At 61.0% G+C, this 19872-nt stretch overlaps 1 protein-coding gene across 1 annotated transcript; it reads right to left on the bottom strand.

The window, feature by feature from the left end:
• Positions 1-33: 33 nt before the first annotated feature.
• On the bottom strand, positions 34-10543 carry LOC142825295 (class II histocompatibility antigen, M alpha chain). Its single transcript, XM_075917125.1, has 4 exons — positions 10393-10543; positions 4550-4810; positions 3336-3617; positions 34-193 (listed from the first exon to the last, which is right to left on the bottom strand). The coding sequence occupies exons 1-4, from the start codon at positions 10469-10471 to the stop codon at positions 96-98; spliced, it is 720 nt and encodes a 239-aa protein (XP_075773240.1). The 5' UTR covers positions 10472-10543; the 3' UTR covers positions 34-95.
• Positions 10544-19872: the final 9329 nt, after the last annotated feature.

Here is a 19872-nt window from a genome sequence, read left to right as displayed (position 1 = left end):
TGAACCCAGGCGCCCTGTCCTGGCCCCAGCCCGGCCGCTCTGCCCCCCCCCCCCCCCCCGTGTACCTGTGGGGCGGGGCCAGCGGGACTTGACTATCAGGACCACCCCGGTGATGATGAAGAAGACGCCCAGGGCGATGGCCACGCCGCACAGCACCGTCTCCAGCAGCTCCGAGGGATGGGGTACTGGGGCACTGGAGGGGGGGAGGCACAAGGTGAGGTCGGGGGCAGCAGCGGGGGGGCAGTTCCTGGGTCGCTGGGGAGATGGGGGGGGGACAGAGGGATGGGGAAGGGCTGGGTGCTGGACCGGGATGGGAGGGGGGCTCACCCCAGTAGGCGACGGTGGAGAATTATAGAATCACAGAGCACTAGGACTGGAAGGGCCCGTGAGAGCATCGAGTCCAGTCCCCTGCCCCCATGGCAGGACCCAGCACTGTCTGGACCAGCCCTGAGAGACATTTATCCAACCTGCTCTGCGATATCTCCACAGATGGGGATTCCACAACCCCCCAGGCAATTTATTCCAGTGTCTGACCACCCTGGCAGGCAGGAACTTTTCCCTAATGTCCAACCTAAACCTCCCTTGCTGCAGTTTAAGCCCCTTGCTTCTTGTTTATCCTCAGAGGCCAAGGAGAACAATTTTTCTCCCTCCTCCTTGTTACCCCCTTTTAGATACCTGAAAACTGCTCTCATGTCTCCCCTCAGTCTTCTCTTTTCCAAACTAAACAAACCCAATTCTTTCAGAATAGTGATAGAAATGTAGCCGTGTTAGTCTGGTGCAGCTGAAACAAAATACAGGACAATGTAGCACTTTAAAGACTAAAGATGGTTTATTAGATGATGAGCTTTCGTGGGCCAGACCCACTTCCTCAGATCAAATAGTGGAAGAAAATAGTCACAGCCATAGATACCAAAGGATACAATTAAAAAATGAACAAATATGAAAAGGACAAATCACATTTCAGAACCGAAGGGGATGTGGGGGGTAAATGTCTGTGAGCTAATGATATTAGAGGGTTATCACAATATATATGGTTGTGACAATTTTCTTCCACTATTTGATCTGAGGAAGTGGGTCTGGCCCACGAAAGCTCATCATCTAATAAACCATCTTGTTAGTCTTTAAAGTGCTACATTGTCCTGTATTTTGCTTCAACCAATTCCTTCAGCCTCCCTCCCAGCTCCTGTTCTCTGGACCTTTCCTCATTCTTGTTGCTCTTCTCTGGACCCTCCCCAATTTCTCTGCATCTTCCTTGAAATGCGGCGCCCTGAACTGGACACACTCCTCCAGCTGAGGCCTGACCAGCGCAGAGTAGAGCGGCAGAATGACTCCTCGTATCTTGCTCACAACACGCCTGTTCATGCAGCCCAGACTCATGTTTGCTTTTTGTGCAACAGCATCACCCTGCTGACTCATATTCAGCGTGTGGCCCCTCTAACCCCTAGATCCCCTTCTAGGCAGTCGCTTCCCGTTCTGTAGGCGTGAAACTGATTGTTCCTTCCTAAGCGGAGCACTTTGCATTGGTCTGTATTCCACGTCATCCTGTTCCCCACCGACCATTTCTCCAGTCTGTCCAGGTCATTTTGAATTACGACCCTCCCTCCAGATTAGTGGCAACCCCTGCGGCTTGGGATCATCTGCAAACGTACTAAGCGAACCTCTGCCAGTATTGAAATCGTCGGAGAAGAGGCGCTGGGCTCAGTGGCAGTGCAGGAGGGGATTGGGGTGCAGGACGGGATTGGGGTGCAGGAGGGGATTGGGGTGCAGGATGGGGATGCGGGTGGCAGGGAGGGAGGCTCACCCCAGCAGGCGACAGTGGAGAAGCTGGAGCTGGGCACGGTGGGGGTGCAGGGAGAAGGATGGAGGTGCAGAGGGGGCGAGGGACAGGGAGGGGGGCTCACCCCAGTAGGCGATGGTGAAGAAGTTGGTGCTGGGCATGGTGGCAGTGCAGGGGGCAGGATGGGGGTGCAGGGATGGGGGTGCTGGGGGCGGGGGCGGGGGACGGGCTCACCCCAGTAGGCGACGGTGGAGAAGCTGGTGCCGGGCACGCTGGCGGTGCGGGGGGAAGGATTGGGGGTGCAGGATGGGAGTGCAGGGGGAAGGATGGAGGTGCAGGGGGAAGGATGGAGGTGCAGGATGGGGGTGCTGGGGGGACGGGGGACGGGTTCACCCCAGTAGGCGACGGTGGAGAAGCTGGTGCCGGGCACGCTGGCGGTGCGGGGGGAAGGATTGGGGGTGCAGGATGGGGGTGCTGGGGGGCGGGGGACGGGCTCACCCCAGTAGGCGACGGTGGAGAAGCTGGTGCCGGGCACGCTGGCGGTGCGGGGGGAAGGATGGGGTGCAGGGGGCAGGATGGGGGTGCAGGGGGAAGGATGGAGGTGCAGGATGGGGGTGCTGGGGGGCGGGGGACGGGCTCACCCCAGTAGGCGACGGTGGAGAAGCTGGTGCCGGGCACGCTGGCGGTGCAGGGGGAAGGATGGGGGTGCAGGATGGGGGTGCAGGGTTCAGGATGAGGGTGCTGGGGGGCGGGGGACGGGCTCACCCCAGTAGGCGACGGTGGAGAAGCTGGTGCCGGGCACGCTGGCGGTGCGGGGGGAAGGATGGGGCTGTGGGGGGCAGGATGGGGGTGCGGGGGGAAGGATGGGGGTGCAGGATGGAGGTACTGGGGGGCGGGGGCGGGGGACGGGCTCACCCCAGTAGGCGACGGTGGAGAAGCTGGTGCCGGGCACGCTGGCGGTGCGGGGGGAAGGATGGGGGTGCAGGATGGAGGTACTGGGGGGCGGGGGCGGGGGATGGGCTCACCCCAGTAGGCGACGGTGGAGAAGCTGGTGCCTGGCACGCTGACGGTGCGGGGGGCAGGATGGGGGTGCAGGGGGCAGGATGGGGGTGCGGGGGGAAGGATTGGGGTGCAGGATGGAGGTACTGGGGGGCGGGGGCGGGGGACGGGCTCACCCCAGTAGGCGACGGTGGAGAAGCTGGTGCCGGGCACGCTGGCGGTGTGGGGGGAAGGATGGGGGTGCGGGGGGAAGGATGGGGGGGCAGGATGGGGGTGCGGGGGGAAGGATGGGGGTGCAGGATGGAGGTACTGGGGGGCGGGGGCGGGGGACGGGCTCACCCCAGTAGGCGACGGTGGAGAAGCTGGTGCCGGGCACGCTGGCGGTGCGGGGGGAAGGATGGGGGTGCAGGGTTCAGGATGGGGGTGCTGGGGGGCGGGGGACGGGCTCACCCCAGTAGGCGACGGTGGAGAAGCTGGTGCCGGGCACGCTGGCGGTGCGGGGGGAAGGATGGGGGTGCAGGATGGAGGTATTGGGGGGCGGGGGCGGGGACGGGCTCACCCCAGTAGGCGACGGTGGAGAAGCTGGTGCCGGGCACGCTGGCGGTGCAGGTGTAGACGTCTCCCTCGCGGGGGGTGAAGGGCAGGTAGGAGAAGAGCAGGAAGCCCAGGTCTTCGGTGGGGTACAGGCGGGTGGTGTTGGCGCCCTGGCTCACGGGCTCCCCGCGCCGTTGCCACGAGACGGAGACGGAGGCCGGGAAGAGGTTGCTCACCTGGCAGATCAGCGTGTTGGGTTCGCCCAGCTCCAGCGGCTGCAGCGTGTACACGCTGGCTATGGGGGTGCCTGCGGGCACAGGGGAGGTGGTGAGGGGTGGGTGGGGAATGAGGCAGTGGGGGGAGGAGCCATCCTGCAGCTAGTGGGGGGAGGAGCCTGCTGCCAGGGGAGGAGCTGGCCCACAGGCACTGGGAGGGGGAAGCGGTCCTGTAGGTGCCAGGGGGAGGAGCCAGCCACTGGTGGGAGGAGCCAGTCTACAGGCGGTGGAGGGGGGAGCCGGCCCACAGGCTCCAGGGGGCAGTCGGCCTGCAGGTGCTGGGGGGGAGGAGCCAGACACTGGGGGGGAGGAGCCAGTCAGCAGGCGGTGGAGGGGGGAGCCAGCCCGCAGGTTCCAGGGAGCAGTCGGCCTGCAGGTGCTGGGGGGAGGAGCCAGTCTGCAGGCAGTGGAGTGGGGTGCTGGCCCGCAGGCTCGGGGGGAGGAGCCAGCCCACGAGCTCAGGGGGGGAGTCGGCCTGCCGCTGGGGGGAGGAGCCATCCTGCAGGCAGTGGAGGGGGGAGCCGGCCTGCAGGCTCAGGGGGGGGGAGGAGCCAGCCGCTGGGGGGAGGAGCCGTCCTGCAGGCAGTGGAGGGAGCCGGCCTGCGGGCTCGGGGGGGGAGGAGCCAGCCGCTGGGGGGAGGAGCCGTCCCGCAGGCAGTGGAGGGGGGAGCCAGCCCGCGGGCTCAGGGGGGGGAGGAGCCGTCCCGCAGGCGGTGGAGGGGGGAGCCGGCCTGTGGGCTCAGGGGGGGAGGAGCCAGTCTACAGGCGATGGAGGAGGGAGCCAGCCTGTGGGCTCAGGGGGGGAGGAGCCATCCGGCGGGCTCAGGGGGGGAGGAGCCAGTCCGCTGGTGGTGGAGGGGGGAGCCGTCCCGCGGGCTCAGGGGGGAGGAGCCAGCCGCTGGGGGAGGAGCCAGTCTACAGGCGATGGAGGAGGGAGCGGGCCCGCGGGCGGGGGGGCGGGTACCTCTGGCCTCGGGCAGGAGGCCGTGGGAGATGTTGCCCAGGACGGTCTGCAGCTGGCGGCACAGCAGGGAGTCGTTGCGGATCAGCTCCGGGCTCTCCTGGGCCCCCAGCCAGGGCTGGAAGTCGGGCAGCCGGGCCTCCCAGCGCGTCTGCGGGAAGTCAAAGGCGAAGAGCCCGTCCCCGTCGAAGGTGAGCGCCAGGCCCATCGAGGGGCGCTCCGGCTGACAGAACAGCACGCTGGACAGCAGGTGGGCTGGTGGCTCTGGGCGGAGAGACGCACACCAGTGTCACGCCCGCTCACCATCCTCGTGCGCACACGCCCCCCTGCCCGCCGCACGTCCCACGCACGGGCCCCACGCCCAGCCTCCCCACCATCCCTCACGCACGGACACAGCACAACCCGGGTGCAAGCGCACTGCTCCCCTACACACACACACCCCACGTACACAGCACGCTCCCCATCCTCGTGAGCACACGCCCCCCTGCCCGCCGCACGTCCCACGCACGGGCCCCACGCCCAGCCTCCCCACCATCCCTCACGCACAGACACAGCACAACCCGGGTGCAAGCGCACTGCTCCCCTACACACACACACCCCACGTACACAGCACGCTCCCCATCCTCGTGAGCACACGCCCCCCTGCCTGCCACACGTCCCACGCACGGGCCCCACGCCCAGCCTCCCCACCATCCCTCACACACGGACACAGCACAACCCGGGTGCAAGCGCACTGCTCCCCTACACACACACACCCCACGTACACAACACACTCCCCATCCTCGTGAGCACACGCCCCCCAGCCCGCTGCACGTCCCACGCATGGGCCCCACGCCCAGCCTCCCCACCATCCCTCACACACGGACACAGCACAACCCGGGTGCAAGCGCACTGCTCCCCTACTGTGACGTAGTGGGGGTACCTGGCTGGTTTCTATGCTGCTGGCTCTGGGGGAACCCCCACTGGCTGCCGTGGGTACCACGACCCAGCAAAACAGGATGAGTCACTATGCAAACCAGTGGCCAGACACCCCCCATGGAGAGGAACAAAGGAAGGTGGAATGCTGCCTTGGCTGGGGGGCAGGGCTGGAAGTTGGTGGGTTGGTTGCTGGCTGTCGGAGGGCATGGAGGAGAGCCTAGGAGAAGGGGCTAGAGTTTAGGGGCCCAGTCTCCCCCATCTCAAGGGGGCCTGAGGCATCCTAGCCCAGTTCCTGTGACCAGACTACATCTGTGCTGCGCTGTGCTGGAGGAGCAATAAACCACCCTCAATTCCACTGGCTGGTGCAGTCTGGTTGTGCCATTTCGGGGTGCAGGAGACGGGGAACCCCCAACGCGCCGTCACACTGGTGTCAGAAGTGGGATACACTGCACCCCGTGGATGGAGCTCCCAGCGGTGAGCGACAAGGCGCAGTAGAAGCAAGAGCCCTGGAGCCAGGCGTGCTGGAGACAGAGCGAAGCGGTTCCTGGGAATCGTGGGGCGCTGCAGCACTAGACTGGTGAGTCTGCACCGAGGGGCCCAGCGGGCAGATGGCCTACGCCCGACTCTTGAAGGCAGAGCTGGTGGGGCTGTGCAGAGAGAGGGGCTTGCCGGTGCGGAAAGCAACCAAGGCCCAGCTGATTACCCAGCTGGAAGAGAATGACCAGCCACGGGGCCAGGATCTTGTCCCCAGGGGAAGCAGCCAGACCCCCCCTGAGAGTGTGTCAGGCTCAGAGAGGGGGAGGAGCGCTGGGACCCACCGGAGAGATGAGACAGCGTCTCCCGGGAGGCCTGCAAGCCGTAGCCCATCTAGGGCAGGGGCCAGCCCAGCGGAGCTGCGGCGGCTGGAGATCCAGCTGCGGATGAAGGAATTGGAAGTAGAGGACCGAGAGAAGGAGCGCCAGGACCGAGAGAGGCAGCGACAGCATGAGCTGGCCATGGCAGAGCGGAGAACCTGCGGGGCCCCGGCTGCGCCAAGAGTGGATGGGCCCCAGAGTCCCGGGGATGCCAGGCGCTTGGAGAGGCTCATGGTGGCCCAATTGAAGGACGTGGGTGACATAGACGGGTTCCTCAGCTCCTTTGAGAGGGCCTGTGGACTGCAACGGGTCCCCCCAGCTGACTGGCTGCAGGAGCTCATCCCCGCACTGAACCAGGAGGCGGCCGGAGTGCTCAGCCAGCTGGAGGACCTACAGCCAGGGGATTACAACCGAGTCAAGGAGGCCCTGCTGCACAAGTTCGGGCTGACCCCCGAGATGTACAGGAAGAAGTTCCGGGGGGTACAGAAAGGGCCACGGGAGACCTATGTGGACCTGGCCTCCCGCCTGGTGCAATACTGCCGCAAGTGGGTGTCTGGAGTCGGAGCCCAGACCGCAGAGGAGCTGCTCAAGCTGGTCATGATGGAGCAGTTCTATGAAGCGTGCCCACCCAAACTGAGGCTGTGGCTCAAGGACCGGAGACCAGAGAACCCCCAGGAGGCCGGGAGACTGGCGGATGAGTTCACGGAGAGCCGGTCCGGGTGTGAACGGGAGTCCCGGAGAGAGAGGGAACCGTGCAGAGACCGCATCTCGGCTGAGCGATGGAGGGAGTCAACTACGGGGCGAGACCAAGGAACAGGTCGTCTGTGCCCCAGAGAACCAGCCAGGGCCTGGACAGAGACAGCCCAAAGCCTAACTTGCCATCGCTGTGGGCAAAAAGGCCACAAGAGGGCTCAGTGCACCAGGTCCCGGGACCGGGGACTTTCCAGGGTTAACTGGCTGGGGCGGGAGGAAGGGCAGGCTGCCCCAGAGGCAGGGGCTGGCAGGCAAACCTCAGCTCAGAGAGAGGGGAAGGATGCTCAGTGCACCTCCCCTGGGAGGTCTGACCCTCGGGAGGAGGATTTCTCTGTGTACCGGGTGGGGGCAGGACGGCCCCTGCGGAGCGAGTGCCTCATACCCCTGGAGGTGGATGGTAGGAAGGTGACGGGCTTCTGGGACACGGGGGCGGAGGTGACTCTGGCCCGATCCGACATAGTGGCCCCGGAGCGGATACTACCCCACGCGCAGCTGACCCTGAAGGGCATAGATGGGTCCCCGTTTAAGGTGCCTGTAGCCCGGGTGCATCTGAAATGGGGGGCGAAGGAAGGCCTCAAGGAAGTGGGGGTGCACCCGCACTTGCCCACCGAGGTGCTGATGGGGAATGACCTAGAGGAGTGGCCCCATGAATCCCAGCGGGCTCTAGTCACTACCTGGAGCCAGAGCCAGCGGGGGGCTGACAACGTGGGTCCAGGGAAGGACTCCGGGCAGCGTCCTCAGGGTCCCATCCCAGTGGACACGGGGTCCAGCCAGGCTGGGACTCCGGACCTAGGCAGAGGTGGGGGACAGGTCCCGATCCCTGCCTCAGCAGCTGAATTCCAGGCTGAGGTGCAGGCAGACCCCTCCTTGCAGAGGCTGAGGGACCAGGCTGGCCTCCGTGCAGCTCAGCCCCGGGGGAGAGGTGGCCAGGAGAGATTCCTGCGGGAGCGTGGGCTCCTGTTCCGTGAGTGGCTTCCCCCCAGGAAGGCGAGGGCATGGAGGGTAGAGCGGCAGCTGGTCGTCCCCCGAAAGTATCGCCTCAAGCTGCTGTATTTGGCCCACGACGTCCCCGTTGGGGGCCACCGGGGGATCCGGAGCACCCGGCTGAAGCTGCTCCAGCACTTCTATTGGCCGGGAATCTTTACAGCCGTGCAGCGGTACTGCCGGTCCTGTGACTCCTGCCAGAGGGGCGGGAAGGCCCAAGACAGGAGGAAAGCGGCTTGGGGGTCTCTACCCCAGATAGACCCTCTGGGCTCGCTGAGAGAGTTATGGGAGGGGAAGTCCTCCCTGGATGGAGCATCGGGGGTGGAAGCCGCCCTGGTTGTCCAGAGAAGGCTCGCTGGGATCATGGCCCCAGCCCGAGAGACCCTGGCCAGAGATCAAGGCCAGCGGAAGGGTGGGAGTGACCCCCGAGGACAGGCCTGCGCCAGTCGCCCTGGAGCGGGGCGGTGAGTGGACAGAGGGAAGCCAGCTCATGTGGGGCCTTGCCACGGCCGGCCTGAGTTAAGGGGAGCACCCATGTCCCCGGAGCGGGTTCCCACGCAGAGGACCCGAACTTCCCTAGGTCACGAGCGGAGTGACCCTGCTCAGTTCGCTCTCGGAGGGGGGAGAACTGTGACGTAGTGGGGGTACCTGGCTGGTTTCTATGCTGCTGGCTCTGGGGGAACCCCCACTGGCTGCCGTGGGTACCACGACCCAGCAAAACAGGATGAGTCACTATGCAAACCAGTGGCCAGACACCCCCCATGGAGAGGAACAAAGGAAGGTGGAATGCTGCCTTGGCTGGGGGGCAGGGCTGGAAGTTGGTGGGTTGGTTGCTGGCTGTCGGAGGGCATGGAGGAGAGCCTAGGAGAAGGGGCTAGAGTTTAGGGGCCCAGTCTCCCCCATCTCAAGGGGGCCTGAGGCATCCTAGCCCAGTTCCTGTGACCAGACTACATCTGTGCTGCGCTGTGCTGGAGGAGCAATAAACCACCCTCAATTCCACTGGCTGGTGCAGTCTGGTTGTGCCATTTCGGGGTGCAGGAGACGGGGAACCCCCAACGCGCCGTCACACCTACACACACACACCCCGTGTACACAGCTGCACACGTACCCCCAATGCCTTACATACATACATGGGCTGCGTGCGCACCTAGTGACAAAACACACCACAAGCCACCTGGCCCGCCCCCTGCCTACACAGTCACACAAGCAACAGCCACTTTGCACTCCCCTGTGTGCACAATCACTCGTCTAGCTGCACTCCCCTTTACATGGTTACACACCCAGAAATCCCCGTGAACACACCATGGGACACACACACACACGCACACACACCCCCTCAGTGCCCGACTAACCCTGGGGAAACTTTTGCTCTAACACACAAGCACCCCAACACCCAATCTCCATGCCGGCCCAATTCCACACACATTTAACATCCCCCGACACATACACACTCTCCTGAGACATCTCCACACACACAATCCTTATGCACACACAATGCTACACGCTGTCCCCGTGTGCACACAGTCATTCACACACAGTCCTCTTCTACACAACCACACAGGTTTTCTGTGCACACAATCACACACACAATATCCTCCTGTACACGCCCAAGCACACACAATTTCCATGCATGATGAACACACACAATCCCCTTGTGCACACACACAGAACCCCACACACCGTCTCCTTGTGCACTGAACACACACACAATCCCCGAGCATGTGCACACACAAGGACACACAAAATCCCTTTGTGCCTGCACACACACAACCGCACAGGAAATCCCTGTGCATGCACACCATTCCCTTGTGCAGCACAGAAATCACACAATCCCTGTGCAAGCACACCATTCCCTTGTGCAGCACAGAAATCACACAATCCCTTGTGCAAGCACACCATTCCCTTGTGCAGCACAGGAATCACACAATCCCTGTGCAAGCACACCATTCCCTTGTGCAGCACAGGAATCACACAATCCCTGTGCAAGCACACCATTCCCTTGTGCAGCACAGGAATCACACAATCCCTTGTGCAAGCACACCATTCCCTTGTGCAGCACAGAAATCACACAATCCCTTGTGCAAGCACACCATTCCCTTGTGCAGCACAGGAATCACACAATCCCTGTGCAAGCACACCATTCCCTTGTGCAGCACAGAAATCACACAATCCCTTGTGCAAGCACACCATTCCTTTGTGCAGCACAAGAATCACACAATCCCTGTGCATGCACACACACACTCCCTTGTGCAACACACACAACCACATATACCCAACCCCTTGTGCACACACACAACCCCTGGTGCACGCGCACGGGCCGTGCAATGCCCCCCCTACCGTCGGTCGGGGCGGTGGGCGCCGCCCCCCCCAGCAGCCCCAGGGCCAGCAGCAGCCCCCAGCAGCCGGGCGCCTCCATCCCCGCCGGGCCGTCTGCCCCCGGCCGGCCCGGCTCCCCGGCACCCCCGGCCCCCAGCCAATGGCTGCGCCCGCCCGCCCGCGTCACCTGTTGCCGGGCAGGCCCGGGCCAGGCGGGACCCGCTGGCGCTGATTGGACGGCCGGGACCCCTGGGGAAGGCCCGGAGGGACCGTGAGAATCTGGTCTGAGTCTTGTCTAGACAGAGCCCCGCTCCGGATGCGCCTCCAGACGGCCCCTGCTCCGGGTTCACCCCGGATTGTCTCTGCTCCGGGTTCGCCTCCAGACGGCCCCTGCTCCGGATTCGCTTCCAGACGGCCCCTGCTCCGGGTTCACCCCGGATTGTCTCTGCTCCGGGTTCGCCTCCAGACGGCCCCTGCTCCGGGTTCGCTTCCAGACGGCCCCTGCTCCGGGTTCGCCCCGGATTGTCTCTGCTCCGGGTTCGCCTCCAGACGGCCCCTGCTCCGGGTTCGCCCCGGATGGCTCCTGCTCCGGGTTCGCCCCGGATTGTCTCTGCTCCGGGTTCGCCTCCAGACGGCCCCTGCTCCGGGTTCGCCCCGGATGGCTCCTGCTCCGGGTTCGCCCCGGATTGTCTCTGCTCCGGGTTCGCCTCCAGACGGCCCCTGCTCCACATTCGCCCCGGATTGTCTCTGTTCTGGGTTCGCCCCGGATTGTCTCTGCTCCGGGTTCACCCCAAATAAACTCCTGTTACAGATTCACCCCAGACGGCCCCTGCTCCATATTCACCCCGGATAACTCCTGTTCCGGATTCACCCCAGATAGCTCCTGCTCCGGATTCCCCCCAGATAGCCGCTGCTCCGGAGTCACTCCCAGCAGACAGGCCAGGGGCCAGCGTGAGAAAGCCACAACACGATGCTCATGCCGCTTTGCCGGGGGCTGGGAACACGCCTGGCTCAGCCCCACGCTCAGCAAAGCCCTTCAGGGCGTGTTTGACTTTGGGGCCTCGCTCCCCCTTGGAGCAGGGGGCTGGGAGCCAGTGGCCGAGGGGAAGCAGTCGAGCCGGGGGACAGTAGTACCCCCCCCCGCACACACTGGTCCAGCGCTCGCGTGGGGACGGGGATACAGGCCCCGGTTTCAAGGGAAGTATGTCCGGGCCTTGCCGTAAGGGCCCCGATTCGGGAAAGCACGTGCCGGGCGGAGCATGGCTGGTGGGGCGGGATGGGGGGGCATAAAATAGATGGTTTCTAGGGTCACGGTGTCTGAGTGCCCTGCCGAAGGGAGGGGGCGCGACCCCCTTTCTCCCCCGTGGGACGTGTGTCCGTGGCTCGCCCGCAGGGACGGCGGCCACCGAGGGAGCAACGTTCCTGCGCCCTGCGCTGGGCGAATTCTGCCCGGCTCCCCGATCTCAGGCCCAGCCCCTCGGCGTGTGCATGTGTGTGTCTTCGGTTCCCTGTTTGTGTGTGTGTGTGTGTGTCTTGTCCTTGGTGAATCCTTGATCGTGTGTGTGTGTCTTCGGTTCCCTGTTTGGGTGCGTGTTTGGTTTCCTGTTCGGGGTGTGTGTGTGGTTCCCTGTTCAGGGTGTGTGTGTGGTTCCCTGTTCAGGGTGTGTGTGTGGTTCCCTGTTTGGGGTGTGTGTGGTTCCCTGTTCGGGGTGTGTGTGTTGGTGTGTGGTTCCCTGTTTGGGGTGTGTATGTTGGTGTGTGGTTCCCTGTTCGGGGTGTGTGTGTTGGTGTGTGGTTCCCTGTTTGGGGTGTGTACGTTGGTGTGTGGTTCCCTGTTCGGGGTGTGTGTGTTGGTGTGTGTGTTGGTGTGTGGTTCCCTGTTCGGGGTGTGTGTGTTGGTGTGTGTGTTGGTGTGTGTGGTTCCCTGTTTGGGGTGTGTGTGTTGGTGTGTGGTTCCCTGTTCGGGGTGTGTGTGTTGGTGTGTGGTTCCCTGTTCAGGGTGTGTGTGTGGTTCCCTGTTCAGGGTGTGTGTGTTGGTGTGTGGTTCCCTGTTCGGGGTGTGTGTAAGCAGTCACACCGCTTAGCACTTCCCAGGGCCGGTGCAGCCTGTCAGACAGCGCGGGACGGTGGAGGGTTTCTTTCCCGGCGCGTGGCTCAGTGCGGGCCGGGTGGCCGTAGCGGGCCCGGCCGGTAACGGGGCGCACGAGGCAGCACCTCACAGCGGCTGTTACGCAACGGAACCGCCCTCGATGCTTGCCCAGCCTGGATCCCTCACGCAGCAGGTGACTGGGAACAAAAGTATTTCGGGGCACCCGGGCCACCGGCAAACAAGTCACCCGCGCCAATGACGGGCGCTCACGTTCCTGCTTGGCGGGGGCCTAGGGACCTGAGCTCGGTGGCGTTTCTACACCCACGGGAGGACCCAGCCACCGGAGCAGCAGCGTCGGCTGTAACTCCACCGGATGGGGGTGGACGTGCCGCGAGCCGGAAGGCTCACGGACATGAAGCGACAGCGTTCGGCCTGATCATGTGTTGCACGCAATACCGATTTCACCGCCACGCGTTCAGTTTGAACCCGATGTCAACAGCAAAAGAACAAAGATGGAAATATAAGGATCCGCTTTTTGTTACTTATTCCAACAAAATGTATTCAGTAGGGATGATCAGGAACCAATAATAGATCTGGATTCTTTTACCAGTGGTTCATCCCAATTATTTGTTAGCTACTAATTGTTCTACCGAACAGCTGTTTGCTAGAATGACCTGATATTAACAACTCCTGGTTGACTTTGATTTGTATTTACCCAATTAATGATTCCTCTTGATTATCTCTCAACCTGATAATCGTTAATCTGCGACTCTTGCCAGGTACGAATAACTCCGCATGAGAACGCTTGCTATTTTTTTAATGTTCTTTTTTTTATGTAGCTTGAGCAGCCGGGTGGAGCAAGTTAAACCGGAGGTGGGATTTTAATTAACTAGGTAGCTGGTCAGACAGGTTGAGAGACCCTTGCCTAATGACTCATCTTCTGCCCTGCTGGGCCGTGCTACAGCCAGCAGCCAGTGGAGGTCACGCACAACCCACTGCTGAACATAGCAACCAGCAAGGTACCCCCACTACGTCACAACCACATCCTCTGGCGAGGAGTTCCACAGGTTGACTGAGAGCTGCATGAAGAAAAATTTCACTTGGTTTGTTTTCAACCTGCTACCTATTGATTCCATTTGGTGACCCCTAATTATTATATTATGGGAACAAGTACATAATTGTCCTTATTCACTGTCTCCACACCACTCATGATGCTATGGATCTCTGTCCTGTCCCCCCTTTGTCTCCTCTTTTCTAAACTGAAAAGTCCCCGTCTCTTTACTCTCTTTTCACATGGGCCCTGTTCCCAACCCAGAATCATTTTTGTAGCCCCTTTCTGAGCCTTTTCCAGTGCCAAGAAATCTTTTTGGAGCTGAGGCGACCACGTCTGTCTGCAGTATCCAGATGTGGGCGTCTGTGGGTTTATACAGAGGCAATAAGATATTTTCTGTTTTATTCTCGATCCCTTTTTTAATGACTCCTAACACTCTATTTGACTTTTTGCCAGCCGCTGCGCACGGAGTGGACGTCCTCAGAGAACTGTCCGCGATGACGTCAAGATCTCTCTTGAGTAGTTGTAGCCAAATGAGTCCCCATCACATCGCCTGTGTAGCTGGCATTGTGTTTTTCAATGGGATTACTTGACGTTCCATTTCATTTGCCATTTTGTTGCCAAATCACTTAGTTCAGCGTTTCCCAAACTAAGAGATCCTCTGGAAAAGGGCTTTTTTCCGGAGGATCGGGGCCAGTGTAGACGCTCTTTTCCGGCTTTTCTAAAAGCCGGAAAAAAGCGGTGGACATTTTTATTTAAATGCCGCGGGGGATATTTAAATCCCCCGCGGATTTCCTTATTGCGATCTCTGAAATTAACATGCCCCTTCCGGAAAAGGGGCCAGTGTAGACGTAGCCTATGTGTTTATATTTTTGGGCTGCAAAAAACAGTACTAAAAACAACGGGTTCCAACTAAAGTACAAAGTTTGGAAAACCCTGATCTAGCCGCTTTCTATCCATCTTCCAGTCCATTCATCCAATCCATATTCCCTTAACTTGCTGGCAAGAATATTGTGGGTGACTGTATCAGAAGCTTTGCTAACGCTGCCACTGGGGGCTTTGGGAGGACCAGAAACAACTTATTTGAATATTCACCATTTGCTTAATGAATATGCAAATATGCAAATTAATGTCACTAGTCCCCCAAAAGCTCGTGACTGGATTTACTGGTCCCTGTGTCAAAAAGTTTGGGAACCCCTGACTTAGTTTGATGAGATCTCTTTGAAGCTCGTCACACTCTGCTTTGGTCTTAACTCTCTTGAGCAGTTTGGGATCATCTGCAAATTTTGCCACTTCACTGTCTACCCCTTTCTCCAGATCATTTATTCCTCCCCTTTGTTTCCTGTCTTGTAACCAGTCACCAGTCCACGAAAGGCCCTTCCCTCTTCTCCCATGACAGCTCACTTGGCTTAAGAGCCTTTGGTGAGGGACCTTGTCAAAGGCTTTCAGGACATCTCAGTACACTAGAACCACTGGATCCCCCCGTCCACGTTTGCTGACCCCCTCAAAGAACTCTAGGAGATTAGTAAGGCAGGATTTCCCTTTCCAGAAACCATGGTGACTTTCCCCAACAAATTGTTTCTCTAGGTGTCTGACAATTTTATTCTTTACTATCGTTTCAACTAATTTGCCCAGTACGGATGTTAGACTCACTGGTCTGTAATTGCCAGGATCACCGCTAGAGCGTCCCGTTAGCGATCTTCTAGTCTTTAGGTACAGAAGCTGGCTTAGAAACCACAGCTTAGTCTATCCAAACTAAAACCACACTGGAGTTCCGCAATTTCCCATCTGAGCTCTCTCCGAACTCTTGGGTGAATGCAGCCGGGCTCGGTGTCTCGTTAAGTTTTGCACGTGAGCGTTCCCGGCTGTGTTCCCTTCCCCTGGGGCACCTGGAACTGGCCACTGTTGGAGGCCAGGATACTGGGCGAGATGGAGCTCTGGGCCGATCCAGTCTGGCCGTTCTCACGGTTTTTACCTGGGAGGGGAATTTTCCAGCCCGGCCGTGCTTAGATTGAGGTCGGATGTTTTTCTATGCAATTTGCTCTAGTTCAGCCACGAATTAATTCAGGGCCCGTGTGTACAGGAACTCAGAGCAGACCGTGGAGCCCTCTGGCGAGAGACTTGATGAATAATTAATCCCGGCGGCATGAGGGGAAATGAAATTCACATCACCAAGCACCCAGATTCAAAAGTCACGATTCAGTGACCCGCCCCCTCCGGCAGCCCCCCTCCGCTTTGGTTCAAAACCATGGGATTTAAGAACAACCCATTTTTGAGACCTTTGGTGGGCCTTTTAGATGTGTAGTGCCAAGCTTTCTTCCGAGACAGCCTGAAAGGTGGGGTTCCACAAAACGGAAGCCGAGGTTCTTACGTGATGCCATGGCGCGGAAGCTTTCGGAAAAGCGCCCGGGCCACACGACGTGCACAGAGTGCGGGGCGCCGGCAGTGCTCCGTGGCCCACCCCTCCGGAGGCTACTCAACAATTCAGACGTCTACGCTCAGCAAGGGGACGCCCGGACACCAAGAACCAGCCCTCCCCCGGCCCGGCCAGGCCTGTATTTCCCAGCAGAGCTGCCCTGGGATCCTGGTGCCGAGCGTATCACACCGAACGCCATCACCGTCCCCTCCTCAGAGGAGTTTTGGGGCCTCCAGTTAATTTATCTGAATGGCTCCCCAGGGCTGTGAGAGGCTCCTGCGGCTTTCAGCGGAACAGGTTGCAGAATTCACCGTCCATTGGGCAGGCCTGCACTGGAGGCGTTATTAGCTCCAGTTAATTGCCTGCCCATTAACAAGGGGCGGCCAGGGCCCCCGGCGGGCCTGGCGCAAAGGAACCCAAGGGAGCTGAAGCTAGATACATAGCTTCTCCCCCACCCAGGGCCATGAAATCAGGACTGCAGCCTTTTCTAGGGGGACAGCGGTCTGCTTAGCAAGGATGCGGGCGGCTGCCGGAATGAGCGGGTGAAATTCCCTGCCCCGGGACGTAGAAGGGGTCTGGCCGCAGCAGACCTTGGTATCTGTCAATCAAACGTGGCCCCATTGGGAGCAGACGTGGGGCAGCCAAGGCTCCAGCGATGTGCGAGCGAAGTCTCGGTTCCACGGGGGCTCTGGCTTTCAAAAGTGACTTTCTAGCCTCAATGGTTGTGGAGGAAAACTTGACGGGGCGACTCCCTCCGGCTCCCGCGCGCCAACCCCGAAAGCCGCGAGGCGGAGAGAAAAGCACCCGGCGTTCCTCTCTTTCCGCTGGGAGATTTCCAGTCACGCCGCTTTAATTCTGCGCCTCTGACTCGCACCAGATGCTCCGTCGGGGGCAATTCTGAAATGGTGCGTCGCTCTTTCCACCAGCTCTTCTAGCTCAGAGGGGTGAATCCAGGGTACCTGGTGGCCTGTACTGGACTATGTCCGATCCCTCTCTGCTCTTTGCATGCGGCGTGTCCCTGCCTGCCCTGTGCTGGTCAGGACCGCACCCCCAGGGCGCGGGAGAGGAAACTGTCCAAGTTAATGTTGCTTGTTCGGGTAATTCCTCCTGAGTCCACTGCATGCAAATCCCAGCCTTCGCGTCCCATCCGCGGAGTCAGCGGTCAAAAGGTCGAGCTGTGAGTGGAGTAACTTCAGTGAGAGCCAGGCCTGGGGGCTGTAAACACCCATTATAGGACCGCGGGAAACTCAGCCACCCCACGAAACGTGGACATCCGGCTCACTGAAATCATGCTGGACCACGGATGTTGCCGGACGAGAGAGGTTCGACCTGCGTTCAATTCCTGCAGCGCTATTTGGGCTCCCAGAGTAAGAAGCAGCGACAGGGTTAGCTTCATCTGTGCCGCACAACTCCACAGAAATCAAATCTTAACTGTGCAGGAGACGGCCCGTGGACTAACCTCTCGCCAGTGCCCCAGGGCCTGTAGCCGGTTCCGGCAGCAGCTAGAGCCCGATTTGCTTTGGGATTCCTGCCTGCCCGGCGCGGGGCCTGAGCCCCTCACGCACGAGGAGCAGCAGGGAAGGGGCGTTCAGAGCTGTACAGCACCTGCCTGCTTCCTCTGCCAGGGAAGCGCGTGACTTGGGCAACGTGACGTTCGTAGTGCCTCGCTCACCACTCTTTCGCCTTGCACAATTAGCCACGGGGCTTCAGGGGCCTGCCCTGTTCCGGGCTGTGGCTGGCGGTCGTGCATTGCATCGCACTTGCCTTTCCATTGTGTGGAGTTATTTCCTGGGCACACGTCTCCACTTGCACAGTGCATTAGTCACCCGGGCACTATTCTACGTGGCACCCCCGCTGCGTTATTTCAGCCTGTGCGGCCTTGTGTGTTTCACAGGCCACAGGCCCTGGCCCTGCGCCCCTGACGGTCGATAGGAGGCTTGCTCCCTGCGTGATCCTGCCACAAGCTGGAGTGCTGATAGCTCTGGAGGTGGGGGGGGGGGCTGACCTCCCCGCACTGCAAAAGGTGGTGCACATGTCGCACGCAAAGCACCACAGGCGTCGGGTCGTGGTGTTCATCTGTCTATGCAAAACAAGCAGGAGTGCTGCGGCACCTGCGCGATGCACGGGTGGGACCTGGTGCGAGTAACACCCTGCACTGCACACTGCAGGGACTGCTTGTGTCACTGCAATATCCACCCCCACGCCCCCACCCAGTGCGCCCTCGCGGATTCTGCACTGCACACTGCAGGGACTGCTTGTGTCACTGCAATATCCACCCCCACGCCCCCACCCAGTGCGCCCTCGCGGATTCTGCACTGCACACTTCAGGGACTGCTTATGTCACTGCAATATCCACCCCCACGCCCCCACCCAGTGCGCCCTCGCGGATTCTGCACTGCACACTGCAGGGACTGCTTGTGTCACTGCAATATCCACCCCCACACCCCCACCCAGTGCGCCCCCGCAGATTCTGCACTGCACACTGCAGGGACTGCTTGTGTTACTGCAATATCCACCCCCACGCCCCCACCCAGTGCGCCCCCACCCAGTGCGCCCTCGCGGATTCTGCACTGCACACTGCAGGGACTGCTTGTGTCACTGCAATATCCACCCCCACGCCCCCACCCAGTGCGCCCTCGCGGATTCTGCACTGCACACTGCAGGGACTGCTCGTGTCACTTGTGTCCAGGTGAGCCCAACCCCGTCTCACGTGGCGCCCTGTGTTGTTAAGCAGCACTTGGCACTGCCCCAGGGCAGCTTTGCCTTGGCAGAGCTGCCAGCGTCTGTGCGTGGCAGGCTGGGTGAGCGAGGCAGTGGGAAACCCAGCGCCACCATGGGCTGCGTCTACGTGTTGCACCGAGCAGCCAGCTGCTGGCCCTGGGCGCTAGCTCCCAGCTCACCGGGCCAGGCCCTGAGCTCTGCTCCCAGCTAGCTGTCAGGCCCTAGGGCTGGCCACTGCACAAGGCTGGGCCTGCCCCCCCTTTCTATGAGTGAGTGGGGGCTCATTGCAGGGGCTGCCTATTTCACTGCAGTATCCCCCCTGCAGGATTCAGCACTTCCACTGCAGGGACTGCTTCTGTCTCTGCAATACCCCCCCCCCCCAGCGAGCCCCCATCCAGTGTCCCCCTGCTCAATTTATCACTGCAAACTGCAGAGACTGCATGCGCGTCTGCAATACCCCCCCCCCGTGAGCCCTAATGCAGTGCCCCCTGCAGGATTTATCACTGCAAACTGCAGAGACTGCATGTGTGTCTGCAATATCCTCCCCCCCCCCGTGATCCCCCATGCAGTGCCCCCTGCGGGATTTATCACTGCAAACTGCAGAGACTGCATGCGCGTCTGCAATATCCGCCCAGCAGTGAGCCCCCATCCAGTGCCAGCGGATTCCACACTGCAGGGATTACTTGTGTCACTGCAATAACCCCCCCAGCAGTGACCTCCCCATCCAGTGTCCCCCTGGTGGGATTCAGCACTGCACACTGCAGGGACTGCTCGCGTCACTGCAATCCCCCCCCCGCAGTGAGCCCCCATGCAGTGCCCCCCCCACCGGGAAACGACACTGCTCACTGCAGGGACTGCTCGCGTCACTGCAATCCCCCCCCCGCAGTGAGCCCCCATGCAGTGCCCCCCCCCACCGGGAAACGACACTGCTCACTGCAGGGACTGCTCGCGTCACTGCAATCCCCCCCCGCAGTGAGCCCCCATGCAGTGCCCCCCCCACCAGGAAACGACACTGCTCACTGCAGGGACTGCTCGCGACACTGCAATCCCCCCCCGCAGTGAGCCCCCATGCAGTGCCCCCCCACCAGGAAACGACACTGCTCACTGCAGGGACTGCTCGCGTCACTGCAATCCCCCCCCGCAGTGAGCCCCCATGCAGTGCCCCCCCCACCAGGAAACGACACTGCTCACTGCAGGGACTGCTCCCGTCACTGCAATCCCCCC

The sequence above is a fragment of the Pelodiscus sinensis genome, unplaced genomic scaffold (assembly GCF_049634645.1).
Source record: "Pelodiscus sinensis isolate JC-2024 unplaced genomic scaffold, ASM4963464v1 ctg115, whole genome shotgun sequence".
Taxonomy (NCBI): domain Eukaryota; kingdom Metazoa; phylum Chordata; order Testudines; family Trionychidae; genus Pelodiscus; species Pelodiscus sinensis.
The sequence above is the reverse complement of the archived record's forward strand: the minus strand, read 5'-3'. Positions and strand labels throughout refer to the sequence as shown.